This window comes from Excalfactoria chinensis, chromosome 4 (genome assembly GCF_039878825.1).
Source record: "Excalfactoria chinensis isolate bCotChi1 chromosome 4, bCotChi1.hap2, whole genome shotgun sequence".
NCBI classification, from domain to species: domain Eukaryota; kingdom Metazoa; phylum Chordata; class Aves; order Galliformes; family Phasianidae; genus Excalfactoria; species Excalfactoria chinensis.
The window spans coordinates 68,332,973-68,357,197 of NC_092828.1; the positions used below are offsets into that span (position 1 = coordinate 68,332,973).

General features: G+C 39.3%; 1 protein-coding gene across 1 annotated transcript in view; it reads left to right on the forward strand.

The window, feature by feature from the left end:
• The window catches only part of AFF2 (ALF transcription elongation factor 2), a 338,300-nt gene that overhangs the window by 303,999 nt on the left and 10,076 nt on the right, over nucleotides 1-24,225 (forward strand). Inside the window, exons 13-20 of the mRNA XM_072334541.1 lie at nucleotides 3,669-3,903; nucleotides 5,733-5,872; nucleotides 6,406-6,469; nucleotides 9,290-9,426; nucleotides 12,725-12,796; nucleotides 13,182-13,275; nucleotides 16,552-16,601; nucleotides 19,618-19,832. Coding sequence (XP_072190642.1) covers nucleotides 3,669-3,903; nucleotides 5,733-5,872; nucleotides 6,406-6,469; nucleotides 9,290-9,426; nucleotides 12,725-12,796; nucleotides 13,182-13,275; nucleotides 16,552-16,601; nucleotides 19,618-19,832 — 1,007 coding nt within the window. The remainder of the gene's footprint in view (nucleotides 1-3,668; nucleotides 3,904-5,732; nucleotides 5,873-6,405; nucleotides 6,470-9,289; nucleotides 9,427-12,724; nucleotides 12,797-13,181; nucleotides 13,276-16,551; nucleotides 16,602-19,617; nucleotides 19,833-24,225) is intronic.

A 24,225-nucleotide genomic window follows, 5' to 3' on the forward strand; every position in this document is an offset into this window, starting at 1 on the left:
AGCAATTTTAATTTAAGCATTAATTCTGTGTGCTGCTGAATACCATTTGTATCTGAAAACCTGATCAGTAGATCCAATCCAGACAGAGCACTATTTGACAACATTTGGCAGTTCGTAATAACACAGAGAGTTATGTGCTGATGCAAACTGTGAGTCTGAAATCAGACTAGAATCATATTGGGGAAGCATGCCTGCCATCTAGCTAGTCTGATTTTCAAGATTTCCTGTTCCCTTTTGTTTGACCTTTAGTTAAAGATGCACCTGTACTTTGCAACATATATTAGCGGATCCCTTGGGTAGTCACAACGGCATTTGTTGCAGTTCATTCATGGCAGAGTCAGTCGTCTACATCTATGACAATGACTTCATCTTCATTCAATTGCTGCCATATGGTCCAAGCTAATGCTAGAGTGACCTTTCCCTGCTAACCCCTTGCAGAAAATCAGATACACCATCAGTGTGTTGCATTTCTTTGTGGACAAGGAGAGTAGAAGCAAAGGAAAGCAAAGCGATTGACACAGACAATGGCTTTTGTCTCACTAATAGTCCAGAGCTACAACCACATACCACAAGGAGTACTTAAAGAAAGGGTAAAGAAAAGCAGAATGAATTGTTAGAGTAGATGGAAATTCTCTCTCCTTCACAAGCTGACCTCTTATTGCCTGCTTGCTTGCTTGCTGCCCTAAAAGAAATAAGGCTGAAAAAAAAAAGAGCAGACAGGAGTTCTCTTATTCCTTGATAATTGGCCTTCTCCAACACAAAGATTAAACTCTGCAGCTAGGAGGCCATCAGTTCTGCTGGTGTTTTTTCTTTATGCTTTTGTTGTGCTTCTCCCTAGATTTTAAATATAGCTTAACTAATAATCATGTCATCAAATTAAACCATTGAGACTTAGTAATTATTGCAATAAATTCATTCAGAATTAGCGATTACTGCAATCAAAGACTAGTTTCTTGGCTTATTAACAGCCCAAAACAAAGTGACGATCTGGTTAACTGCTGGTAACAACCATCGAGTTGCTGTTGTTATTAACATAAATTCTTTGGTTTAAATCTAAGGGAGGTAACATTGCTGAATAATCAGTGTGACTCCAGTGGATCCTGTAAATGTGCAGGATTAAGTGGGCAACTGGAAAAAAAAAAACTATTAAGTATTGTCGTTGGATTTTGGGTCTTTGTCATGCGGAAAAAATATGTCCTCAAGTGCCCCTTCAAGTTGTAGTTATGTCTCCTCACCACAGAACGACTTCTGTGTCTTCGTTTGTTCCATCTTGTGCTTGAATGCAAAGCTGAAGTTAACAAAGTTTTGAGTAGTGTGCAAAAGGGAGGTCTGAATATAATCTCTTCTGGAATATATGCATGGAATCATGGAATCATTTGAGTTGGAAGGGCCCCATAAAGGTCATATCAGGGTCCCCTGCAATGAACAGGGACATCTACACCATGACTAGGGTGCTCAGAGCCTCTTTTAGAGGTGGTGGTTCTATTGTGGAACTTGCAACCATCTTCATTTTTTTCTCATACTACTCTCTTAATCCTTCCATCTCCATGTAGCAACTGAGAAATGTTGTTTCACTTGCTGTCTATGTGCCATGCAGCACCCCATGCTATTCCTTGAGTCTTGCTTTAGGCCTGGAAACAGGCAAAGATGTACTGAGAAACCTCTCTAGTGGTTTCTACAGTGGATTTAGCCAGTGGCTCACCTTCCATTTTCCTTGAGGAACTTTTGATTTAGATCTGTCAGGCTCAGTTGCTGTTCCCTTTCCAAAGCTGTACCAGAGTGAAAGAAGAGCTCCACACTCCTCTTTGTGCAGTGCAATTAGAACCACATTGCTCTGTGCTCCCATCCATATACGTTTCTTAGACAGACCCACTGAACACCATGCTCAGGGTAGCCCACTGGCTTGGAAGGCAGAGAATTTCAGTTCTACTTTTGGCTTTTTCATTAGTTGTGTCTGCTTTACCTCTGAACAATCCAATAATACATGTATGATTTCTTGGAGAAGAGTTTGCTTTCTTTTGGAAAATTTTCCTCTGGAAAAAGTTCAGAGTATTATTTTACTATAGAAATGGTGACTTGTCTGAGTTCCAAAATACCCTTTGGTGGTAAGAAAGCCAGCAGATGGGGCTTTGAGTGAGAACTTTTTGGAGTACAATTGCAGGACCACATGTGCATAAAATGTCTTCTCAAAGAATTACCCATCTCCTCTGATCTGATCGCTTTCCTTTGAACTTCAGGCCCATGTGTTTTCCAAGCAGGAGAGCATCCATACCTGCTCCGCTGCAAGACAATATAAATTCTGTGCTGATTTTATTTCTTCAGTCCAAAGATGTTTAATATTACAGAATTTCAAATAAGTTATTTTAAACTCAGCTTCAGTTGGACTAAAATATTTTTGAATAGAAGAGCAATAAAACCTGAAATATGGGGGTTTCGTTTGATTCACTCTGTTACGAAAACAAAGAGGATGAAATATTTTTGTACCACCAAAGGCCCCAAGTATGGGAATGACCAAAACAGGTGTGGATACCATCACTTTTGGTGGAAATGCAAGAGTCTAGACTGCATGTCAAATAAGGAGTAGGGAAACATGTGTTGATTCTTCTCTTTTGCTGGTTACTTTAAAGCAAAGTAAATCTATAATTCCTGACACTGACTGAATGCAACTAGGAATGAAACATAAATTCTTGTTGACTTAATTTGTTATTGAAATGTTAGTCAATAATCATGAAAAGTGAATGATTGTGTACTGCGCTATTAGATGTCCAACAAAAGATTAAAATTCAGGTTATCTTCATTGACTGAATTAGAGCAGAACCTAATACAAAAATCTATGAGTAGATTAATATGTTAAACAGTCTCTATGGTGCTGTGCTGTTTGTTTTTTTCTTGATGGATTTGAGGGAAGAAAGGTCTAGCATGGTTTTTGTTGCTGTTGTTTTTTACTGTGTATCACAGCTGCCATTTGTAGCCAGCTAGCAATTTCTGTACATAAAACAGACAATAGATTATCATATTACTTGAGCTTTCATGTCAAAACCACATTCATTTTCTGAATCACCTTCAATTCATCAACCAATATTTGCTCAGGGGCTTTTGCCAGCAACGATGTGTCATTTTAATGTAGTGTTGAACACTGGTTTTATTCTAGAGGTCAAATAATTATTATCTTATTATTGTTATGGTTATCATTTTGTAGTTGTTATAAATTATTATTTTTTGTTCACATGACGTGTTATTATATGTTTTTTCAGAGGTTGCTTATGTGAGCCCTAATCTACCTCTCTAAAAGATGCTTAATGTTAAATACATAAATAGCTATACTTGGTGTCAAGTATACTAACCCTGTGCATAAAACTTTCCAGCACTTTGCTGCGTCAGAACCTCTATGACCTCTCAAATTAAGACCGACTCAAATTAGCATTTAAAGTGGATGCAGTTTATACTAATGCACTGCAAGTTGTCCTCCAAAGCAGGAGGTTTCTGTGGCTATTGAAATGGCAGGGATAGATCTGTTTTCATTGCCCGTCTCCTTTTGACATTGCTCCTAGGACATGGGGGATAACAGCACATATTTAAGGCTTTTCATTACATGAAATTTGGAGCTTTGTGCTATGGAGGAGAAACCATGGTTCGTGGTGTGCAACTGATTCTTATTTGTGTCCCAGGAGTAGCAGTAACTCGGTGAAGAAGATGGCAAAGAAAAGAGAAGAGAAGCTCTTCCCTCCTCCATTATCTCCCCTGTTGGACGAGCCTGTGCACCGTCGGCACAGCAGTGACAACAGCTCCTTCAACCAAGAAACCAACATCACAAACACCTCTCAGACCAGCAGCTCTTCCTCCTCAGTTTCTAAACACAGAAAGAATGAAAATAAATCCTCTTCTAACCCCAAAGGAATCTATGTAAGTAACAGACCTCAGTTGCTGGAAAAGAAGAAGATAAAATTAACTTTATTCTGGGTTTCGTTTATTTATTTATTTTTCTAGTATGTATCTTTAAATCCTTATATGCCTCCACTCTAGAGCATCAAGGCTGGATCCATGCAGTTGTGCATAAATGACTCTTGCAAGTTCCATTTTTAGGTCAGCATTAAGCATCTAGTTCACATAGTGTATCTCTCCCTGCAACACCCTGAGCTTCAGTGGACAGACTTTGCCCCACTCCCAACTCTGTAGATACAACAACACACCATTTTCAAATAAAGCATCAAGAATACTGGTGTCTTTTACGTTAATAATTACTACAAATTCTGGAGCAAACTTAAGTTATGCCAAATATTATGGACTAAACTAAACAGACAGTAAAAATCTAACCTGTGCATAGCACACTGAAAACTAAAATGTCTTCTCGCAGGTTTGTGGGCTCCCAGTTTCTAGAAGTAAGGTGTATTTGCACCTCATCTACATACATTTTGTACTGAGCCTCTAGAGAACATGCAAACAGTCATATTTTTCCAATACAAACATCGTTCTTTTAGGACCAGCTTGCCACTAAATATTTTTACATAATCAATACTTCCTTGTCTTTCACCAGATTTAGATGATTTTTTACTAGGTGTGCATGAAAAAGAAACAAAGCTAGAAGCTGCATAGCAAATTGACTTTAAAAATAGAAATAAAAATAAAAAATAAAGAATTTCAGATCAGTTGGTCATCTACTTTTATGGAAAAGAAGGAAAGCTCAGTTTTCTGTCCAGTTTTAGAGAAAAATTCTCCCACTAGAACTTCAAACTTCACTCTCTGTATCAAACTGTATCTTAGTATGACTGTCAGAATTAAAAGACAGGAAGATAATTCTTCCCCAGAACAGGATGTGTAGCCCCATTTTTCACAGTTCGCCACCTTGTGAGAGGTTGTTGCCATACGCTGCAATAGCAAAGCTCAGAAGTTGCCCTGGAACATAGGTGACAAATCGCTTCACATTATTCATTCAACCCTGTTGCTTTCTGATATCATTGTGTTACTTCAAGCTGCAGGACTTCAAGCCTTCAAGAGAAATCAGTGCCACAATGAACTGCTTATGTTAGCAAATAGGCTATGAGATGTAAAGAGCAAGGCTACTTCCTCTCACTCCCAGCACCTCCAGTCTGCTTTTTCCTTGTTTTATCTATTATCTTGATCCCCAAAATATTTGACTTCTAAAACATTTTTGCATTCTAAAATACGTTAGAATTCTTTATTAGTTCTTTGGTTCATCTATAATTTAGTTTATTTGGTTGAACGTTGCAATTGCCTGATTTAAATACTCCTGTTATGCTTCTATTTTCAGTCAGTGCAAAGTCACAACAACCAGCTTCTGCTTTTCATTTCTCTCTCTGTTCTGTATTGTAAGGATGAGGGAACTGTTTCTTGCTGATATCTGAACAGACTTCTCATCCACCTTGCAGTTATCTACTAATTCTCTAGAAAAACAGTTACATTAGTGTGATCCACCTCATACTGAGTTTCTTTCCATCCCTGCAGCCCAACTTGGCTTTAATGAGTGTGTTGTCAGTAGCACTTTGTTGTACAGGGTGACTTTCACCTTGGAGCATAGGGAAGTGTGTTCAGGTGAGAGGTCAGAGCTGGGGTTGTAATGCCTAATTAATCTAATGGGGTCACATGATAAAGGATGGAAGATGATTTCATGAGGTTTCCTGGCCGTAGCTGGGGATATGTGCATGTACCTTAGCTTTTTTGTGTGTATCTGTATCTTTTGAATTATGAAGAAATAATAGCAGTCTGTTTTTCAGGAGGAGGAAACCCACAATGCACCAACAGCCAACAATCTTCTTGATACAAACCATCTAGAAACAGACATCTGGTCTGCAATGCCAACTCTTTCCAATGGGAATTCTGAGCCCAGAAGACCTAAAATCACATTTGATGATGTGTGAGTACTATTGGAGCTCTTTGTGCTAGTTGCATGTTAGGTACTTGGGATTTTTTGTAAAGCAGAGCTCCCAGTGAAAGCAAAGTATCTGTAATTATAATGCTAGCATCGGGCACGTGTGGATGGTGCTGCACAATGTCACATACATTTTTAAACTTTACTAATGAACTGTTATCACTGATTAATGAAGTCTCTGCTGATAAATGTTTTCAGATCATGAATGTTGGCTCACAGTTATTCTTCTTCATTTATTTTTTTTTTAATTAGTTTAAAATATGTTTCCTTTTCCTCTCTTCAGCAGACGTTAATGGCTACTTTGGGTGGCCAGTTTCCACAGCTAGTTATTTTGCATTCTGGTAGCTCATCAAATCATTTCATATGGCAGTTTCAGATTAATACCAGGATAAGACTGAAAGAGATAAGTGGGTATATATATCTAAATTGTTCTTGGAAGCAGTCAGCACATTTCTCAAACAATGTTTGTCCAACTGTATGAAAACAAAGACTTGAAATAATTGATTTTGTCTCTTCAGGCTTCACAATGCAGATTATTATATGCAAGAAGCTAAGAAGCTAAAGCATAAAGCAGATGCATTGGTAAGTTTTCAAGGCTTTCTTGTCTTTCTCCACTGTGGAGCTGGGTATTACAAAAATTTGAATTCTTAATCTTGCCTAAAGCCTTAGAAACCAAAGGAACCCTTCTATGGACTAAAATATGCTTCAAACTGCGCTCTATAAACACACTGCCCACAACAAGCTGAAGTCTGAACATCATTCCTAGGCTTTAACACATCATTCACCCTGAAATAAACTTCTGACAATAGCTGGTTTCTCTTCTGGGGAGAAGCAACAATTATACTGTGGGAAGGATGTAAGATAATATCAAAAAAGTTGATGTGTTTTTGAAATTTGCCTTTATACTTGCTTTGAGCCCAAAACAAAAAATACTGAAAGCTAAAAAAGTCAGATTTCATTATCATTTGGCAAAACTACTTGATATTTCAAATCCTGCTGTTTAAAATTTACAGGAATTGATTTTGAAATAGTGTGTTTGTTTTATTGCATGCTATGAGGCTGGTAAATAAAGACTGAACACATTGTTATTTTTTTTACAAATAAATCTTGCAGTGAGGTAGTTCAATGCTGGGAAAGCTTTTTCTCTCTTTTTGTCCCAGATTAAACTGCAGCTAAACTGGTCTAATTGTGCAGAGGTTTGAATTCGATAGAACTACCTAATCTGACAGATTACAAATCTGGCGTGCTTTCTGCGGGACTTGGGTGTGGGCTTTTTTCATCCCACTGCAATTGTCACCAAGGCAGAAGCTGTCCCTCCCAAGGTACCCATTCAGAGGGGGTGGTGAGCACTGAAACCTGCAGCCTGGACTGGATGTGGTTTCATTACGGTCCTGGGGCTTCACTCAGGAAGGCTGGCAGATGTGGCCTGGCAGCAACTCCTTCAGCTGGCTGACCTTTAGAAAAAGTACACGTGGCTCTGGCACAGAGCTGCCTGCTCCATGCTAGCAAATATTTACAGGCTCAAGCTCCTGATGATCTCAGCATACTATGTCAATCTGCTTCCTTCTAGTCTGATTCGCTCCATAAGTGTTGACCTGTCTTCCATCCTCTTACCTTTGACTATGCCTTGTGGAATTAGTGGTGTTTCTCAAGCAGAACTAAGAGGAGCAGACAGAGCATGTCATGCTGCTACCCACAGGCAGGCCTCTCCTGTCACATGCAGTTTGACACCTCGAGTGCCCCTACGGGAATGTGGGGCCAGCCACTATGATGCAACTTGTTGGAAGACATAAACACCCACCAACAATCTGCTTTTTGCTTTCCACAATTTAGGTCTCAACCTTTCCTCATCCACCCACCCGCTCAATACAGCTGCACTCAAATTATCTCCATGTAACACTTTTGCCGTGAAAACCTGTAGTGTTAGTTGTCCTATGGAAATAGTTGTTTCTGGTTACTTGGTGCTGACATGACAAAGAGAAATGAAAGATGTGTTTCAGTGGTTGGAAAGATAATGCACGTGACCTCAGAATATGTCAGCAAATGTAAATGAGATGTATGGCAGTGCTGTATCTGCGCTTGTATGGCTTGGAGATCTCTGGCAAAGGACACAGCATTTTGTACCATGTGAGCCCTTAAAACCTCTCCTTGTCCAGCACAGCAGTAAGGAATCAGCTGATTTGCACATGTTGCAGTATCCACTAACTGTATCACGTGGAAGAGATGTTGAAGAACTTGCTCTGTGCCTGGCTGTGCTATGATGAGTTGGAGCAATTTCATTTAATCCACTGAAGTCACTGTGGAGCAGAGTACAGGGGAAAATCCCATTTCTGTCTCAAACTGTGTGTAAATACTCAATCTGCTCACAGCCAACTTCCTCCTCTTGTAATACATGTTTTCTTTAGAGGACCTGAAGCAAGGAAGTAGTAGCGTATGCTGAGGAGTATAGCGAAGTACAAGGGAAACATCCAAAAATGTTTCCTCTTTTTTAATCATTCAAGTAATCCCTATCTGTCATGGTTTTGCCATTCTACAAAGGCTTTCAATGTAGTCAGTGTGCAAGTGCAGGACTTGAAACTGAAACCTGCCATGAATACAGAGGGTAGCACTTAAGAGGAGTAGCCACAAAGCCAGAGATGCTGTTACGTTGAACCAATATTAGATGTTCTGCTTAATATATTGGTGGAATAAGCTTCTGTTTAGTGAATGAGAAACATAAGCAGATGCATCAAAATATTTTGATAAAGACATCCAAAGAAATTCTGAATTGACTTAAAGTATATTGGATCTCTTACATCCAGCTATCAAAAATGGAAAATGTTAAATACTATTATAAAATACTTACTATAAAAATGTCATATATAATATTCATTACACATAAAAAAGAAATCAGTATGTCTAAGTCAGTTTAATCACAACCATTATGAGAGCTAAAACCTTTCGCAATAAAATCCTAGTAAAATAAAATATTTAGTAGTGCTATATTTTCTCCTTTTTCTTTCTTCCCCTCTTTCAATCACAACATAAATGATGAGGGCTTTTTTTCTCGTCAACAGTCACCACGGATTGTGACAACTGACAAGTGGCTCGGATCTGTCGCTTAACCCTTGCATAGTGGCACACAAACTTAGTTCATATATTGAAGAGCAGTATTGATTTGCTCATTGCCTATGTAAATCCATGGATGTCATTTAGCTTTCCTCTGTGCAGTGCCTGGCCATATATATCACCTGAAAAGATTGGGTATAAACATACACCTGGCTTCAATTTCTGTATTCGTTCACCTCTAGCTTGTGGCAATGCTTTGCTTTCATCCTAATGCTGGTGTTGCTTTGCATTATGAACCGCCTGCCTCAAAATTAAAGCTGAAGGATTTTCTTGATGATATCCTTCCCATTTCAGCTGGAGAAGTTCGGCAAAGCAGTGAATTATGCTGATGCTGCCCTGTCCTTCATCGAGTGTGGGAACGCTATGGAGCGAGATCCATTAGAAGCTAAATCTCCATACACCATGTACTCAGAGACTGTGGAACTCATCAGGTTAATGTCCTTTCTGTGATCATTTTCATAAGCTCATTTCAGTCGTAATTAGAACCTGCTATGTTTTAAAAAATATAATTTCAACGTATTAATGATTTGTCCAAAGCATCTTCATCTCAGAAGTCATCATAATTAGTTCTTGCCATTTTATTAATGTCATGGAAAATTTATAATTGATGGACACTGCTTTTATAAATTATCCCCTTTAGAGGCTCTAATGTGAGTGTTATAATTTGCAATATTCATAAAATTAAAATTGAGATGTAGTGGGTGGAAGTAAAGTATAGTAATTTCACTGTTTGGCAATGACACTTGTCTTTTAGAAGGTGTAGTTTTATAATTCAGAACACTAAAGTGAGTCTATCAGGATTTCTATTACAAACCTTGTTTTTAGAGGTTTATAACTTGGTAGCTTAAAAAAAAAAAAAAAGAAAAGAGCTGAAATCTGGCACTTAAAATCATAGAGGAAGGTGAAGCTTTTTGCATGTATTGTGTTAAAAAGTATACTTTTTAACGATGAAAGCAATCCAGATGAATTCGTTTTAATACAGTTTTGTAGGCTTATAGGCTAGAATACAGATGAGAGCTTTTACTTACCAGTAAAATCAGTGTTTGAAAATCTGCTACTGTTACCTGTATCTGTTTCATAATGTGTGCTTTATAGAAACGACGGTCTCCCAAGTAATTAAGGTTTTCTTTGCTTTACCTATGCAAATTATCAAAGTGAAATCAAGTAGGATTAAATTTACCTGTAAGTGGAACAACAGGAGTTTTCTTTTTCACTGTGACGCACCTTTGCTTTCCCCTGAGTACACTGGGAATTTCATCATTAATGTCAGTGTAATTACAGGCAGCATACACAAGAGGTAGAGAAGGCAGCTAATCAGACCTCTAAATGTTTGCTTTTTAACAGAACAAAGGTGTTTTTTTGGCAAGCAGGATTTCAATATGCCAGATTAGCTATTAAAGGCAGTCGAAAACAATGCATGTTTTACATTTTGAATAAGTAGGCATTTACATTATTAAATGTATCACATTTTAAGAAGCTCTTGTTCTCAGGTAATTAATACGCCTGTTCAATATTTTAAAATGTTGTTACATCCTATGCTTCTTAAAGAGAGGTAGAAAGTCAAAGAGATTACTTATCAAAAAACAATGTTCGCTCAATGTTTAGAATCCAAATTAAATCCTCAGGAGCAGAGGAATTAAGAAAATCTTGATTCTATGATTCTAAAATCTGCTTCCTTGTGCTGGAACTCCTCCTGCTTTCTAACAGTAGTACCTTGTATGCTGAACTACATAACTACAGCTGTACATCAGGGCAAACTCACTTTAAAGAAGTGAGTAGTTCTTCACAGGACACCACATTTATTTTCATTTTTTAAGGCAACCACATAGCACAGTTGAAAATCTTGTTCCTCAACCCCTCAATCTTTCTGTTCAGAATTGGATCTGGCTTCAAGAGCCACAACACGTGTGTAGCGGCTCCCTTCTGCCTACAGCTCCAGTGTGGGATAGAGTCAGCTAAGTCCGTGGTTGCACCATGATGCACCCAACTTTAGGCAGTACCTGTGGGCCCTCTGCCTTCCTGGCAGCTCCTGGCCCACTGGGGACTGCATGATAGATAGACCTTGGCACGGAAGCAGTGCCTACACCGCTTCTGAACTGCTTTTTGAACCACTTCTGAACTGCTTTTTGAACCACTTCTGACTGTAGAGGAATCTCTAGGAGTTCCCTAGAGGTGTCTTCCACTTTCTAAATAGCTCCAGTCAGGTGAGGTGAACTCCACCACCTACCATCAAAGGTGGAGCCTTGTTCAAAAATTCATGTATGCAGCATCTTGTAGGCAGAGGTTAAACTGTTTTGACCATTTAATTGGCACCAGTGGACAGATGAAAAAAGGTGGTTGCCCACCTGAGCAGCAGGCTGGTTCTGGTTCAGTAATCTCTAGGGACAAATAACAAGACCCTTGTGGGTTACAGTGGATGCTGAATGCACAAAGGAAATGTGCAGCAGTTTGCATGCACTTTTGTAATGTGGCTCGTAAGATGAACATAGATTTTTACTGTGGGTTATGAAACAAAAGAAGTTTTTTCTCTCTTTCACTCCTCCTTCTCTTGGAGGCCCATTTTTTTCCTTTTTGCATTATCTCTGTCTGACCTGAGTATCTACATCAGACATCTATTTGTCAAAGCAAGCGGAGCGTCAAAGAGATTGGGAATATCAGAGGTGTGACATTCAAAGGTCTTTTGGTTAATGGTAATGCTAAAATCCCCAATGTAATATTGAAAATCCCAAAGAGGCGTACCACTCTGCGTCTGACTGGACTCATTCAGTATGACTGGAACAACAATACCAAAAAGCAGGTGAGATAGGACAGGGAGGAAACACATCAGGTGTTGTGCTGCAGCTGCAGCCTGGGAGCTGATAATGGGGGTGGTGAGAGGAAGGCAGGGTGAGAGCAGCAGTGCCTGCCTGCACTCCATTACCTCCTTGTAAATGAGAACTCATCAAGATTGCCTGGATACCTTAAAACTTTCTTATGCAACACTGAACCCTATTACTTATTCTAACACAAGTACCTGTGAAATTGCATTAGGGCTCAGAACAATGAGTTTATGTGATGAATTGATTTTCAAGAGACTAAATGCATGACATGGAGTGCACTCAGTTAAAGAAAAAAATAAGAGAGGGAGAGGAGGCATATCTTCTAAGTCTTTCATCATCAAAATGCTGGACAACAGCAATTAAATAGAGGAGGGAGACAAAGTATACAAGATTTGTAAATTAATGGACTGAAGAACTTAGAAAACTATGAGCGTGACCTTTCCTGTACTTAACATCATTTTCCATACAAAATAAATACATAGGGAAAAGTATATATTAAAAACTTAGAAATAGCACTTACAAAAAGGATTTTGAAATCATCATTCAAGCCCAAAATGTTTTATGTAAAACATCTTTCCATATTACTTTACTCTTCAGCAGACAGAAGGTCAAGATCTTATGCCTCTGTCCGATGCTCATCACAGGTGTTTGCAGGACTCTGCAGCAGTAATATCCCCAAGAACAGTTCATGTTGTCCCTTAAAGTCGATTGATGATTTACTTCAGCCTTCCCAGTTTTAACTGGTGCTTTCTGTTGAATTTTGCATCTTCTTACCATTATGGAACAATGTAATCATTAGTTGTTGAGTCTGGGAAGCATACCTTTGTGCCTTTGTTACTTTGCAATGTGTCACTATTATTTCTCAAAACATGCGAACATGTGTTTCTTCTCTCCTTACATTTCTTACAAGGTATGCAATGAGACTCAAGAATTTCACAGGCTCTTCTGCCACAGAAGGGGACAAGAAACTAGCAGTTTTATGGTAAGTCCCACTGTGACAATGAGAAGTGGCTGAAATCTTAAGGAGGACTTAAAAAGTACTGAATTACTTAAGCAGCTTACCGAAGATCATTATTCTTGTTTTCCATTAAACTATTAAAGGATAACTAATGGATTTCTTCAGCAGCTGACTAAACATTTATTCTTCTAATTTATATTCTTATCAAGATTGGATTATAATACTTTTGACCTTTTTTTTTTTCCCTTTCATTTGCTTATGTTTCAAAACGTAACCTTAGAACAGAGACCACAAAATACAGGCCAACCTTTTTACTTTTTCTTTTTTTAATTTTTTTTTTTTTTTTACCTTCAGTTTATAAGTTTCATTAAGCAATGGAATTAACGCAATCCTTTCCTAATTACCACAGCTACCGATGCTTATCACTTCTGTACTTGAGAATGTTTAAACTAAAGAAGGACCATGCTATGAAGTACTCCAGATCTCTGATGGAATATTTTAAGGTAATCTTTATTCTGTTTAATTTATTGATATGAAATGAAATTCATACTGGCACTGAGAGCTCTCGCAGTATAAATGCATGACTTAAAAGACCCCCATTTAACCTCTCCCCTGAAAAATACAAGGAGGATTTCTGCAGAGGAGTGGGTACAGAAGTGATTTGAGAAATGTTTGGATTAGTCACTTGATTCAAATGACCATACTCAGTAATGCTACTAAAATAACGTTATTCTTAACTCTGTGTAATGTTTATGCAAGATTTTGTAAAGGAAACAGATTCTTTCAAGACTTCAATATGTAAGTGATTATGTGATTATGCATAATAAAGCAGTTCTTTAGGCTTTACTTCGTTAAATTTAGTTTTTAAATTCAGATAGATATGCTGAAGCTTATTGCAGACTCTCAGATTATTTTTTGGCTCTTCTTTGGTTGGGTTCAGCTATCCCCAGCATAAATCTGCTTGCTGCTTTACAACTCAGCCTCAGTAGGAGCTGGCTTTAGCACTCTGTTTCTGAGGAACTTTGGATAACCGGATCTATGTCTTGTTTTCCTTTGCCATGAAAAAGTGGAGAGCAAGTGACTGCTCTGACTTAGCGATGTTTTCCTTTACTTTGTCAATTGCTAATTGTCCAGCATAATAACAAGTTCTCACTTTCTCTAAGTTATGAAACAGTGTTTTTTCAGTTCTCCCAATGATCTGATATATATGTTTCATCTAGTTAACACAGTTTGAAGCATGCATTTATTCTTGTACTTGACTACTACATACTATTATTTTATTGTCTAGTTGTGCTGCTATGGCAGCCCATCTATCTTTATTGTTTTTTTTTCAGCCTCTTTGTCCCAGGCTTTGACATAGTAGTACTGCAAACTCTGAATCTCCTAACACTCAGCTTTAACATTTTCATGTAGACGGTCATGAAACAGTTATTCTGCTTTAAAACTGTGCTATGAACTTGCTATGAGCTACTACTCAGCCTGGATTTGACTGTTGTTCTCTTTGTGATACATAGACACTTGATTGTGTCTGTGTATCTTGGTAATTCAGTTACAAGACATTTGACTTTGTGCCTAAATGGAGGATGTCTTGAAGTCATTCTGGATTCTTGTGTTGCATTCAATGAGTTTTCAAGCAGGAGTTTGGGCAGCAAATAACATTTGAACTGGATGTGTTGATAGCCTCAGCATTTTTATGAAACGCATTCCTTTCACTTCAGATTTTATCCAGGATAGATATAGGTTGTCTCTTAAAAAAATGATTATTAGACTTTATCAGCAAACAATGATTTATTAAGAGCAAAGGAAGGGGGAACAAGAGAAGCGGGTTGTGATTCTCTTTTCTCTTTAAACCATTTTGCATTCACTAGCTGTGCAAAGTAAAGAGCATGTATACAATGAAGAATGAAGAAGAATAAAAAGTAATTTAAAAAATACTCAAAAAGCTGTTTTTGGGTTTTCTAATTGTAGCTGAGTATTTCAGCTGTTGTTACTGGATGTATGTTATGGGCCACTGCAACTTGTTTGCTAGCAATAGCTTTTGAGTCTATACAGATAATATACATTCAGGACCTTTTTGTACTGAATGCATGCTAGGAGAAAAGACAAGAATTAAGCTATTAAATACATATTAGTTTTGTATTGCTGTACAGTGTTCACTGTGTTCACTAGCAAGAGCATTTAATACAAATAAAATGGACTGTTTCAATAGAATTGTTATTCAAAGTTTTGCACAATTTTAATAGTGAAAAGTAGCCCAGTGCTTTCAGCTGAACCGGAGATTAATATTTCAATAGAATTGTTTCTCCTATTTTTTCCTCACAACTGCCCACTTGGTTCAAATTGAAAACATTTGTAGATGTAGCTGCTTCTGATTAATTTCCACTTAGATGTTACAAAATAACTTCTCAATCACAAAAAAAGTTTTGAAATTCACAAACAACTTAAAATATAGTCAAAATATAAATGCTTAAAATTGAAATCAAATTTTGTAAAATCGGTGGAAGTGACATCATTTATTTCACCTATGAATTTCAGGAGAATGTCTAACTGTTTTGACATTATGTTGTCAGTAGCCCTTGGTAAAAATATTTCAAATATAAATATCCTAATTGTCAAATAAGAACCACTCATCGAGGTCTAGTCTTGAGACTGTTACTCCTGATAATGTCAGAAAAAATCCCCAAATGGCAGAATCTCAAAGCTCATTCTTCATCCCTGAAGGCTTTCCAGAGCGGTTCAGGATCTACCTCTTTCTTGCATACATGCTGGTGGCGAAAATGTACATTACATGTTCTCTGCAGCAAATGATCCCGTTCCTGCTCACATCTTTAATGAAATACAGTGATGTACTATAGAGGCAGCACTGTTATGTTTGGGCAGTATTTTCTGCTTTGGTCAATACTGTTTGGCAAGTTCAGCTATAATTTAGAAGTCAGTGATGGGAGTTTACTCTCAGAGTAATCTCTATGCCCCACATGGAACAAACATAGTGACTGTAGGAATCAGATGAATCTTGTAATAACAATGGTAATACTTTGCAGAGAATTTGTGAAATTTGTTTGAATTTTTACTCTGTGCTGACCTCTTCGTAAGGGACCTCAGATCAACTGTTTTTGTAGAGCGCACATAGACGGCTTCTGCAACGATACCAGTGTTTTTATGGGAATTAAGAAAGGTACTATCCAGTCTGAGTCTTTGTAGAGAGTTGCAAAAGATGCTACACAGATGTGAGAGACAAATCGAGTAAGCAGGTTAGGAAAGTCCATTCATGCAAATAAAATAGATAAAAACTGAAGAGCATTCAGGCACTTCCTTATGTAGAAGTTTTATTTCTCCTACTATCTGAATCCCAAGATAACTTCCCTTGTTACCTGGGGGAACTGCATTTTGGTAAGTCATCAACTAGAATTCTTTTTGTTTTCAATTAAAAGATTGCAGGTCTCCCTAAAGACAAGAAGTCATTTTCATTCTGAAGAGCTTATTTTACAGACTAAGTTTAAATGGTAATTAAACCAATTCTTTGTAAACCACCTTTGTTTTTTTGCTGGGGCTTTATTGCATTCACTGTTTCATCAAATGACTTTCAAGCTACTGGCTGAAAGCTACTGGTCATCCACAGGCCACTTCATTATGAGACCGATATGAGGGGTTGCTGTTCTGCTGCATGCACTGCAGCTCTTGCAGCTAAACCAGGCAACGTTGAACCTTTAGTCTTTGAAATTGTTGTACTTCATCCTACTTGCATCTCTTTTATTTACATTTTGGTTTTGTTCTTACAGAACTCTTCAAAAGCCTCACAGGCCCCCTCACCTTGGGGCGGCAATGGAAAGTGAGTATTTTCTGCTAAGTACTTCTGTCCAGGAGCAAGTGTTTCCAAGATGGATGGGGAATGCTTGGGTGCCTTTAAATACAAAGGCAAGGCCATGATGGTTTGGGAGCTGCAGATGTGTTTCAAATATCCAGCAGGCTACAGAATTGATCTTAAAGATTAATGGTCAATATATCTGCCTTTGACTTGTGGGGATGAGAAGTTCCCACTGTTCTAAATAAGTTACCCATGTGTGTAATCCAAGGTGGGTGGGAAGAATGAGCTGATACACACCTTCCTCTTTGTTCCTCATAAGTCTAAAAGCAGCTATGGTGGGTCTGTGATGAATTCTTTAACAGTTTGCTTCTCCAGCCAGATGAAGGCCATAAAAGTATCTGTTAATTAGCTAGCAAGTACCATGCCATTTCAGGAAGCCAAAATAAAGTTAACCTTCATTGCAGAGATTTTTCAGTGATTCGTTCAGTAATGAAAGACCAATGAATTTTTCACTGATATATGATAAGTGCATTTTAATAAAACTGGAGGCATAATAGTGGTAAAACTGTGAGGGCACTTAGTCAGTCAATTATCAGAGGCTCTGTACTAATACCCTCACCCGAAACATGAAACCAGAGTAATGCAATTATGGTCTGCTGTTCAGTGAAGGTGTGTTGCCACTACAACCTTGCTTTTAGCTTGTGACAACTATTGCCATCTGGCACGTGCTTTCCACTGCTCCTTTATTCTGGCCACACATATAGATAGAACAAAGGAGGAGGACTTGGCCTTTCATTCCTTCTTTGTTTGAGTAGGCTGAATTCTAGGTGAAAATTATTTTTGTTAATGGGCTCTTCCTAGTGATTCATGAGGAAAAACGGTTGTTAGGCATTCCTGAGCAACCACATAAGTAAGCAAAATAATACAGCTGTAGAGGGGCTCACAAAGTACTGAAATTTTCATACAGATTTTATTCTGAACCAGTGCAAATCCAGAAATTCCATCATTTGGCTTTAAGGAAAATAATGGCTTAGATATATTGAAATATTGTAGGGTGTGGCTCTGGGCCTGATGCTGACACTGGGAGCATGCCTTCTGCCTTCCACAGAGCTTCTGGCTCTACAGTTTCTTCTTATTCTTCTGCACTTTTCTACCAGATGGGAAAAGAAGCCACATACCACATAGGAGTGAACAAACACCATCAGGATGTGGCACCACTGAAGACAGATCAGTGATTGGGTTCAAGAGGAGGAGACATCAGGATATTCTTAAATCTGTTTTTTAACAAAGCAAAATTTATTTCCACTAAACATTGTCTGGCTCAGGATTTCAAACTAGCCAAATCTCAGCCTGGTTTACTGGAATCTCTCGCCACTTTTCTTTGAAAGGATTTTGAACCTCTATGAAGTTGGCCTGAGTTCCAAGCTGGCAATGAAACAAGTTTTCCCTGGTTTCATTACAGAAATGTTTCCCACCTCTAGCGACACAAAACACAAAATAGAGAGATTTAATAGACTCACCACAGTAATAACGGCTGTGCACAACAGGGTAAATCCAATGAACAATGTGCTTTATTTGGCAGAAGTGCGTCAGCTTGTTGTAAGTGGCTTTAACAAAATATTCCCAGTCCCCTCAGATTCTTGTGATTTTTAACTGCTCCCAGGCCTAACTGACTATCGTTCAGTTCTTCTATGCATTAAAGACACTGTGGCATGTCAAGTAACCAGGATGCTTTGAGACTTAAAGCATTTGTGCCGTAGGACATGCTCAATCCATAACACATAAGCTGTGTAAAAAGCTACTGGCTGCTGAATTAACTTGTTCTCTAGCTCTGGAAAAAGGATGTATCATATCTTGAGGAGTCTGTCGTTCAGCACTGGGAATAGCAGGGCACTGCCAGAAAATCTGCAGCAAGAACTGTCACCATTAACACCTATTAGCCCAGTGCTGCTCCTGCAGGGTGTCAGCACAGCAGGTCTGTGCCTGAGTTTCATGGGTAGGGTCATTGTTAGTGGCTCATAAAGCCAAGAGGAACCTTTCCACCCTGGGGTTCAGATCAGGCCCGTAGCAAGTCTGAGTGAGCTGTATGCTGTTTTACATCAATGGCTGCAGCTCTAGAGAGGGATTGTAGCATCCCCTCGCATAGTGTTTGGGGGTCTTTGCTTCATGAACAGAGCAGCAGGAGCATCTTGACCCTGCATTTCATATGCTCCACAGTAAATCAAATGCATTTGTTTAGGTAAGTGCTTCCAAGTGGATGCAAGAGGAGAGATTTTTGGAACCCTTGATCTTGTTTGCTGAAACCAATTTTCAAAGAGAATAGCTGAATGTGAGCATTCAGCCCTGCACAGCTCTTGAGCTTGCTGTGCCGACCTCCATGCTGCCTGCAGCCACTATGCGATTCCTAATCACTGGTATCGGAATTAAAGGAAAATCTATATAGAACATTAATACTGCTCTAAGTAGGTAACTTAAAACACTGCTCTGTATCAACCTGTGTAGGCAATTAGAACCAAATTTCCATAGTCTTAAAGAATCCTATAGAGATATTCATAATCCTACAGTAACCCCAGCTCCTAATGCTGCTCTGCGGGGTGCTTTTAAGACTCACACTTTACTTATTGTGATAACTGCATTTGGAGCAAACTGTCATTGTGGTTTCCACAAAATGCTTTAATAATTGGCTGATACTGCACATTGAGTGTTTTCTAACTGCCATAGCAGCTTCTGGCAGCAGGTAGGAAAATCATTGCAGCTATGAGATATTTCTTTCTCTGAAAGATTGCTCTATTATTAGGATAGGCATGTGTGTGTTTTGTTTTGTTTTGTTTTGCTTTGTTTTTAATAACATGTTCATTTGTAGGGATAATTAAATCCTTTTTAGTTTCAATCAGTCCCAGTTTATGAGCTCCCCTCTCTCATAAAACCAGGAGATACTGTCACACGTTCTTGCCTCGCTGGGGTTCAGAGGTGCTTTTTCAAGTGCATTTAAGATGGCAGTATGCACAAAGGGGACTCATTCTCCCTTTCTCTCTTACAGGAGCACAGAAACACCATCACCCATGTCCCTGAGTCCATCCCCGGTCGGCTCTGCTGGAGGCAGCACAGGCACCACTGGCTCCTGCTCAGCAGGGACCATCACCATCCCTCAGCGTATCCACCACATGGCTGCCAGCCACGTCAACATCACCAACAATGTCCTGCGAAGCTATGAGCACTGGGACATGGCTGACAAGCTGACTAAGGAGAATAAAGGTGCCTCGCACACTTCTTCCTTGTCCTCTCTGGTTTAACTGCTTTAGCTTGCTTTCTGTCCTCATAGGTCTTATTTGGAGTTGGACCCAGAGCCACCACATCTAAGAACACAACTGTGACAGCTTGAGCAAATAAATAGACTAAATCTGCTTGCTGGTCACTGTAGCCAAGGCATATCTTCTCTTGTCAAGCACAGAGGGGAGATGTGTAACAAGCTGAATGTGGGGTTATCAGAGCAGCTGGCAAATAATTTAGCAAACATAAGCCCCAAGTGATGAGAGCCTTTGAGTCTGCAAATTCGTTCACAGTTTCAGCTTCTCCTAGAGCACTGAGGTTATTTTCAGGCTGCTCTGTCAACTGGTTTAAGACTATTAAAATGCTGGTTGGGATAGTAAGCAAACATAAGATGTTATATTTATGCAGGGAGTGTGGTTAGGACATGCCTACTAAAAAACACAACCTTGGCTCTCCTATTTTGGATTGCAAATCCACTTGCTTATTCCTAACAGCAAAATGTAAGTCTTTGTTACAGTTATTTCAAAAGAGTTTTGCCAAGCAGTTTGTAATTAGGTTATATTGAGTATAGCGGAGTTGCAGAGGTGTAACTAAAGGACTGATTTGGCCTATTATTGGCCATCTGTGAGCTGCCCCATGATAACATAATTATTCAGATTCCAGCCATGGGCTTACACAGATCACTGACAAAGCTTTCTTTCACACTGGAGGTGCAGAGCCTAGCTGGGAAATATTCTCATCATGAATTGGCTTGTTCTCTTAAATAATACCAGGATTTCAGATGGCTGGCTTCCCCTGACAAACAAGCTTGCTGTATGCAGTTTGATCCTAGTCCCATTAATGTCAGTGGCAAATTTCCACTGAGTTAGAGAAACCAAGCTTGAGATTTATAGGTTTTTATGTCTGAATGGTGGGTCATAATGATCTATCCTTGGGTGAGGATAGAAGTTCTGTCCAGTCCTTCCTACTGCTTCTTGCCTTTGTTTGCACTGGTTAATTTAGTAGCATTTTGGATTTTTTCCATATTTACAGCCATTTTCGCGAAGTATGAAAGTGATTCCCTGTCAAATGTACTGCATAATATTACAGTGGGAATGCAGAAGGATGCTCTGATAGGAGAAGGATGGTGATAGTCTTGTAATTAGCCCTGTGCGTTGTGGAGTTGTTAAATGTTCTGCTTGGTATTCAGTCAAAATAGATCAGGCATTCAGCCAACAGACAGAAAATGTACCCAGTCACTTCTGTTACCAGTCCTAGAGCTGGATGAGAAAAAACCTGCTGACTCTTTCTGCTTTTCTCCCTCAACACTCTTCTTTGTTCTCCTTTTGATTTACAGTCAGACAGGCCCAATTCTGCAAAGCTGTATAGAAGTAATCTTTATTCAGATGAGCAGTCCCTCAACTTCAGTGGGACTGGATGCATAAATAAGAGTTTCTCACATGGACAAGATATCTAGGGTTGTGCCCTGTTCCTTCATATCTTGTTTCACAAACTGCAGCCTTGTTACAGTGAATGGAAAGTTCATGTTACTTCAAATTTCATTTAAATGTTATAATACATTGTAGATAGATCGGAGCTTCGTACGTGCTATAGAGTCTGTCTTTACATTTAATCTGAAAAGATATCTCATTTCTAATTAAATACTAGATTTAAAGTTGCATGTTTAAACACAATTAAACTGCAATTTGAAAAATGCATGCTGTAATAACAATATATGAGAACTGCTATGATAGGCGTATCCATCATATGACAGGTTTCATTTGGAGAAGGTTATATCTAAGACATTATTACACTAGAATTATTATAGAGTTTGTGAACTCTACCTTGTCACCTGCATCTCTCACATCATTCAAAACCCCAGTATCTTGCTGGTTGGGACAGAACTCACCTGTTATCACATTGCTATTAGTAATCCACCTTTTCCAGCTGGACCAGATGTTGCCATGCACAAGCTCTGGTTCACTGGCCTGGGGACTGAGTGTTCAATATCTCTCATGAAAGCAAATAGGACAGGTGCAAACCTCAGACTCTACCTTGAGGCCCAAGTAAAGAATGAGTTTCTTGATTTCTGATTTAGGGGTATTTGGTCAGTCAGTTCATCTTAAAAAAAGAAAAGAAAGGGAAGGGAAGGGAAGGGAAGGGAAGGGAAGGGAAGGGAAGGGAAGGGAAGGGAAGGGAAGGGAAGGGAAGGGAAGGGAAGGGAAGGGAAGGGAAGGGAAGGGAAGGGAAGGGAAGGGAAGGGAAGGGAAGGGAAGGGAAGGGAAGGGAAGGGAAGGGAAGGGAAGGGAAGGGAAGGGAAGGGAAGGGAAGGGAAGGGAAGGGAAGGGAAGGGAAGGGAAGGGAAGGGAAGGGAAGGGAAGGGAAGGGAAGGGAAGGGAAGGGAAGGGAAGGAAAGGAAAGGAAAGGAAAGGAAAGGAAAGGAAAGGAAAGGAAAGGAAAGGAAAGGAAAGGAAAGGAAAGGAAAGGTGATCTCTTATTTCCTGGAAGTAAGAGCCGTCCTTCCCCCTCAGTGCCCTCCAAAAAAAGAGGGGGGAAGGAAGAAGGGTGGGAAGGAGTGGGAGAGGGGAGGGAAAAAAAGGGGATTTAAATGGAAAATGAATCTTCTGTCAAAAAACAGATCTAGTCACTTTTTTTTTTCTTTGTGGTCAGCTCTCATTGTTTCTGTTGTCTTCTGAATTGCTGGGGCTGTCTTGCCCAAGGACATGTCCCTGATGAGCTAACATAGTTCAAATGAAAATGCTGCCCCATCATTGTAACATCTAATAGCCTTTACTTCTGGGTCTTACTGCTGTCATAGATGTTTCTGTCATGTCCATGCAGACACAAGAGATCTCTGCCACGTTATAGAAGCTTTGAAGCTTCCCCATGTGCATGGCTGTCATCTTAGGTTTTGTGTTCTTCTAAATATGCCACACTCCCAGTTTGGACTTGACTCATGTCCAGCTGGCTCAGAGCAGGAGGCAGAAGCCTTTTGTCAGCTTGACAAAAGATGTACCATTAAAATAAAAAAGCATAGCAAGAGGAAGAGCAGCAGAGCTGTGACCTGCCAAGCCAATCTTGTTTTAAAAGAAAAGCAGAAACAATCTTCCGCGTACCTCTGGTTGAATTTCCCCGTATTCATGGAGCTTAGAATGTGTGGGAAAATAGATGGCATTCGTTATGAAACCTGTGTCTGCAGGCAAAATGACAGACTTTCCCAAGCCAACCCGTGTTCTCGTTCATGGTGGCTCACTGAAGGAGTTTTTCACCATTCACACCATTAAATTCTCATCTGACTTTACCAAATGAGACATTTTTTTGAAGCTTCCAAAGATAGGAGCACTTCTTGTCTACAAGTAGAAAATAGTCAGCTCTGTAGTGATGAAGGCCTTCTCTTTCGCATATGAGTTTAATAAGTGGCTTCAGTGCTTATAGCTTTCCTTGAGAAATATTTTGAAATTGTTAAATCAAAATAAAGCTTTAAGGTGAATCCTCAGTGTTTAAAATTATTATTATTTATTTGAGCCTAGAATGAGGTAACTAGAATGCAAGACAGTAGGTTTTTTCACTCCTGATTTTATAGATTTCACACTGGAGGAGGGGAATAAAAGACAGAAGAGGGAAGATGAACAGTAACTGCAAGCTGCAGCATCTTAACTCAACTGGTGATAGCTCTAAGCTTTCATTATATGCTAGCCTCCAGCCAAATCACTTTGTGCTGTGATAGTACCGTAGTTTTCACGCTAACCAGGGTCAGGCTATCAATACTTGGATAGAAAACCTCAAAGCAGCACTTACTTGCTGAAGAAAATATTGATAATAGTTTTGTAACTGGCATCTGCACTCCAGACCAGAAGCCAATACAGTGTTAGTTGGCTGCGTGCCTCACACTGGATTTTAGATAGGGTGAGAATGCAAGTTCTGAGCCACTGTTGTGATTGTTGGTTGTTATCTGACTTTGTAAGGCCTTTAACTGAGACTAGACTCTCACTCTCCAAAATATAGTGTAAACATTCCATGTGTGGAATTGCCTGTGCCCCAGTTAGCAAAATTCTGTGAAACAATAGAAGGCACAATCCAATTCTCCGTTGAAAGCAGTTAGGAAGTGTCTGTTGACCATAACAGGATTAGCTTTTCACCTAGAAATCATCCAGCACATGGTATACTTTGTTCTCTCAACCTATGTGTTCTTTCTACCTGTGGCTCTCTGTTGGGTGGTTTCCTGATAACCCTTCCCAACATCAAATCCCAGGGTCTCAGTCCATCTTGTCTTTCCCCTTGGAGGCACCCACCTCCTACTTGCTTTTTTTCTTCCCTGTTTCTTGACTCCTCTTCCTCCTCCCTTTCCACATCAATCACATCCTCTGGAGCCTGATGCTGTGACAGAATAAGCAAATGG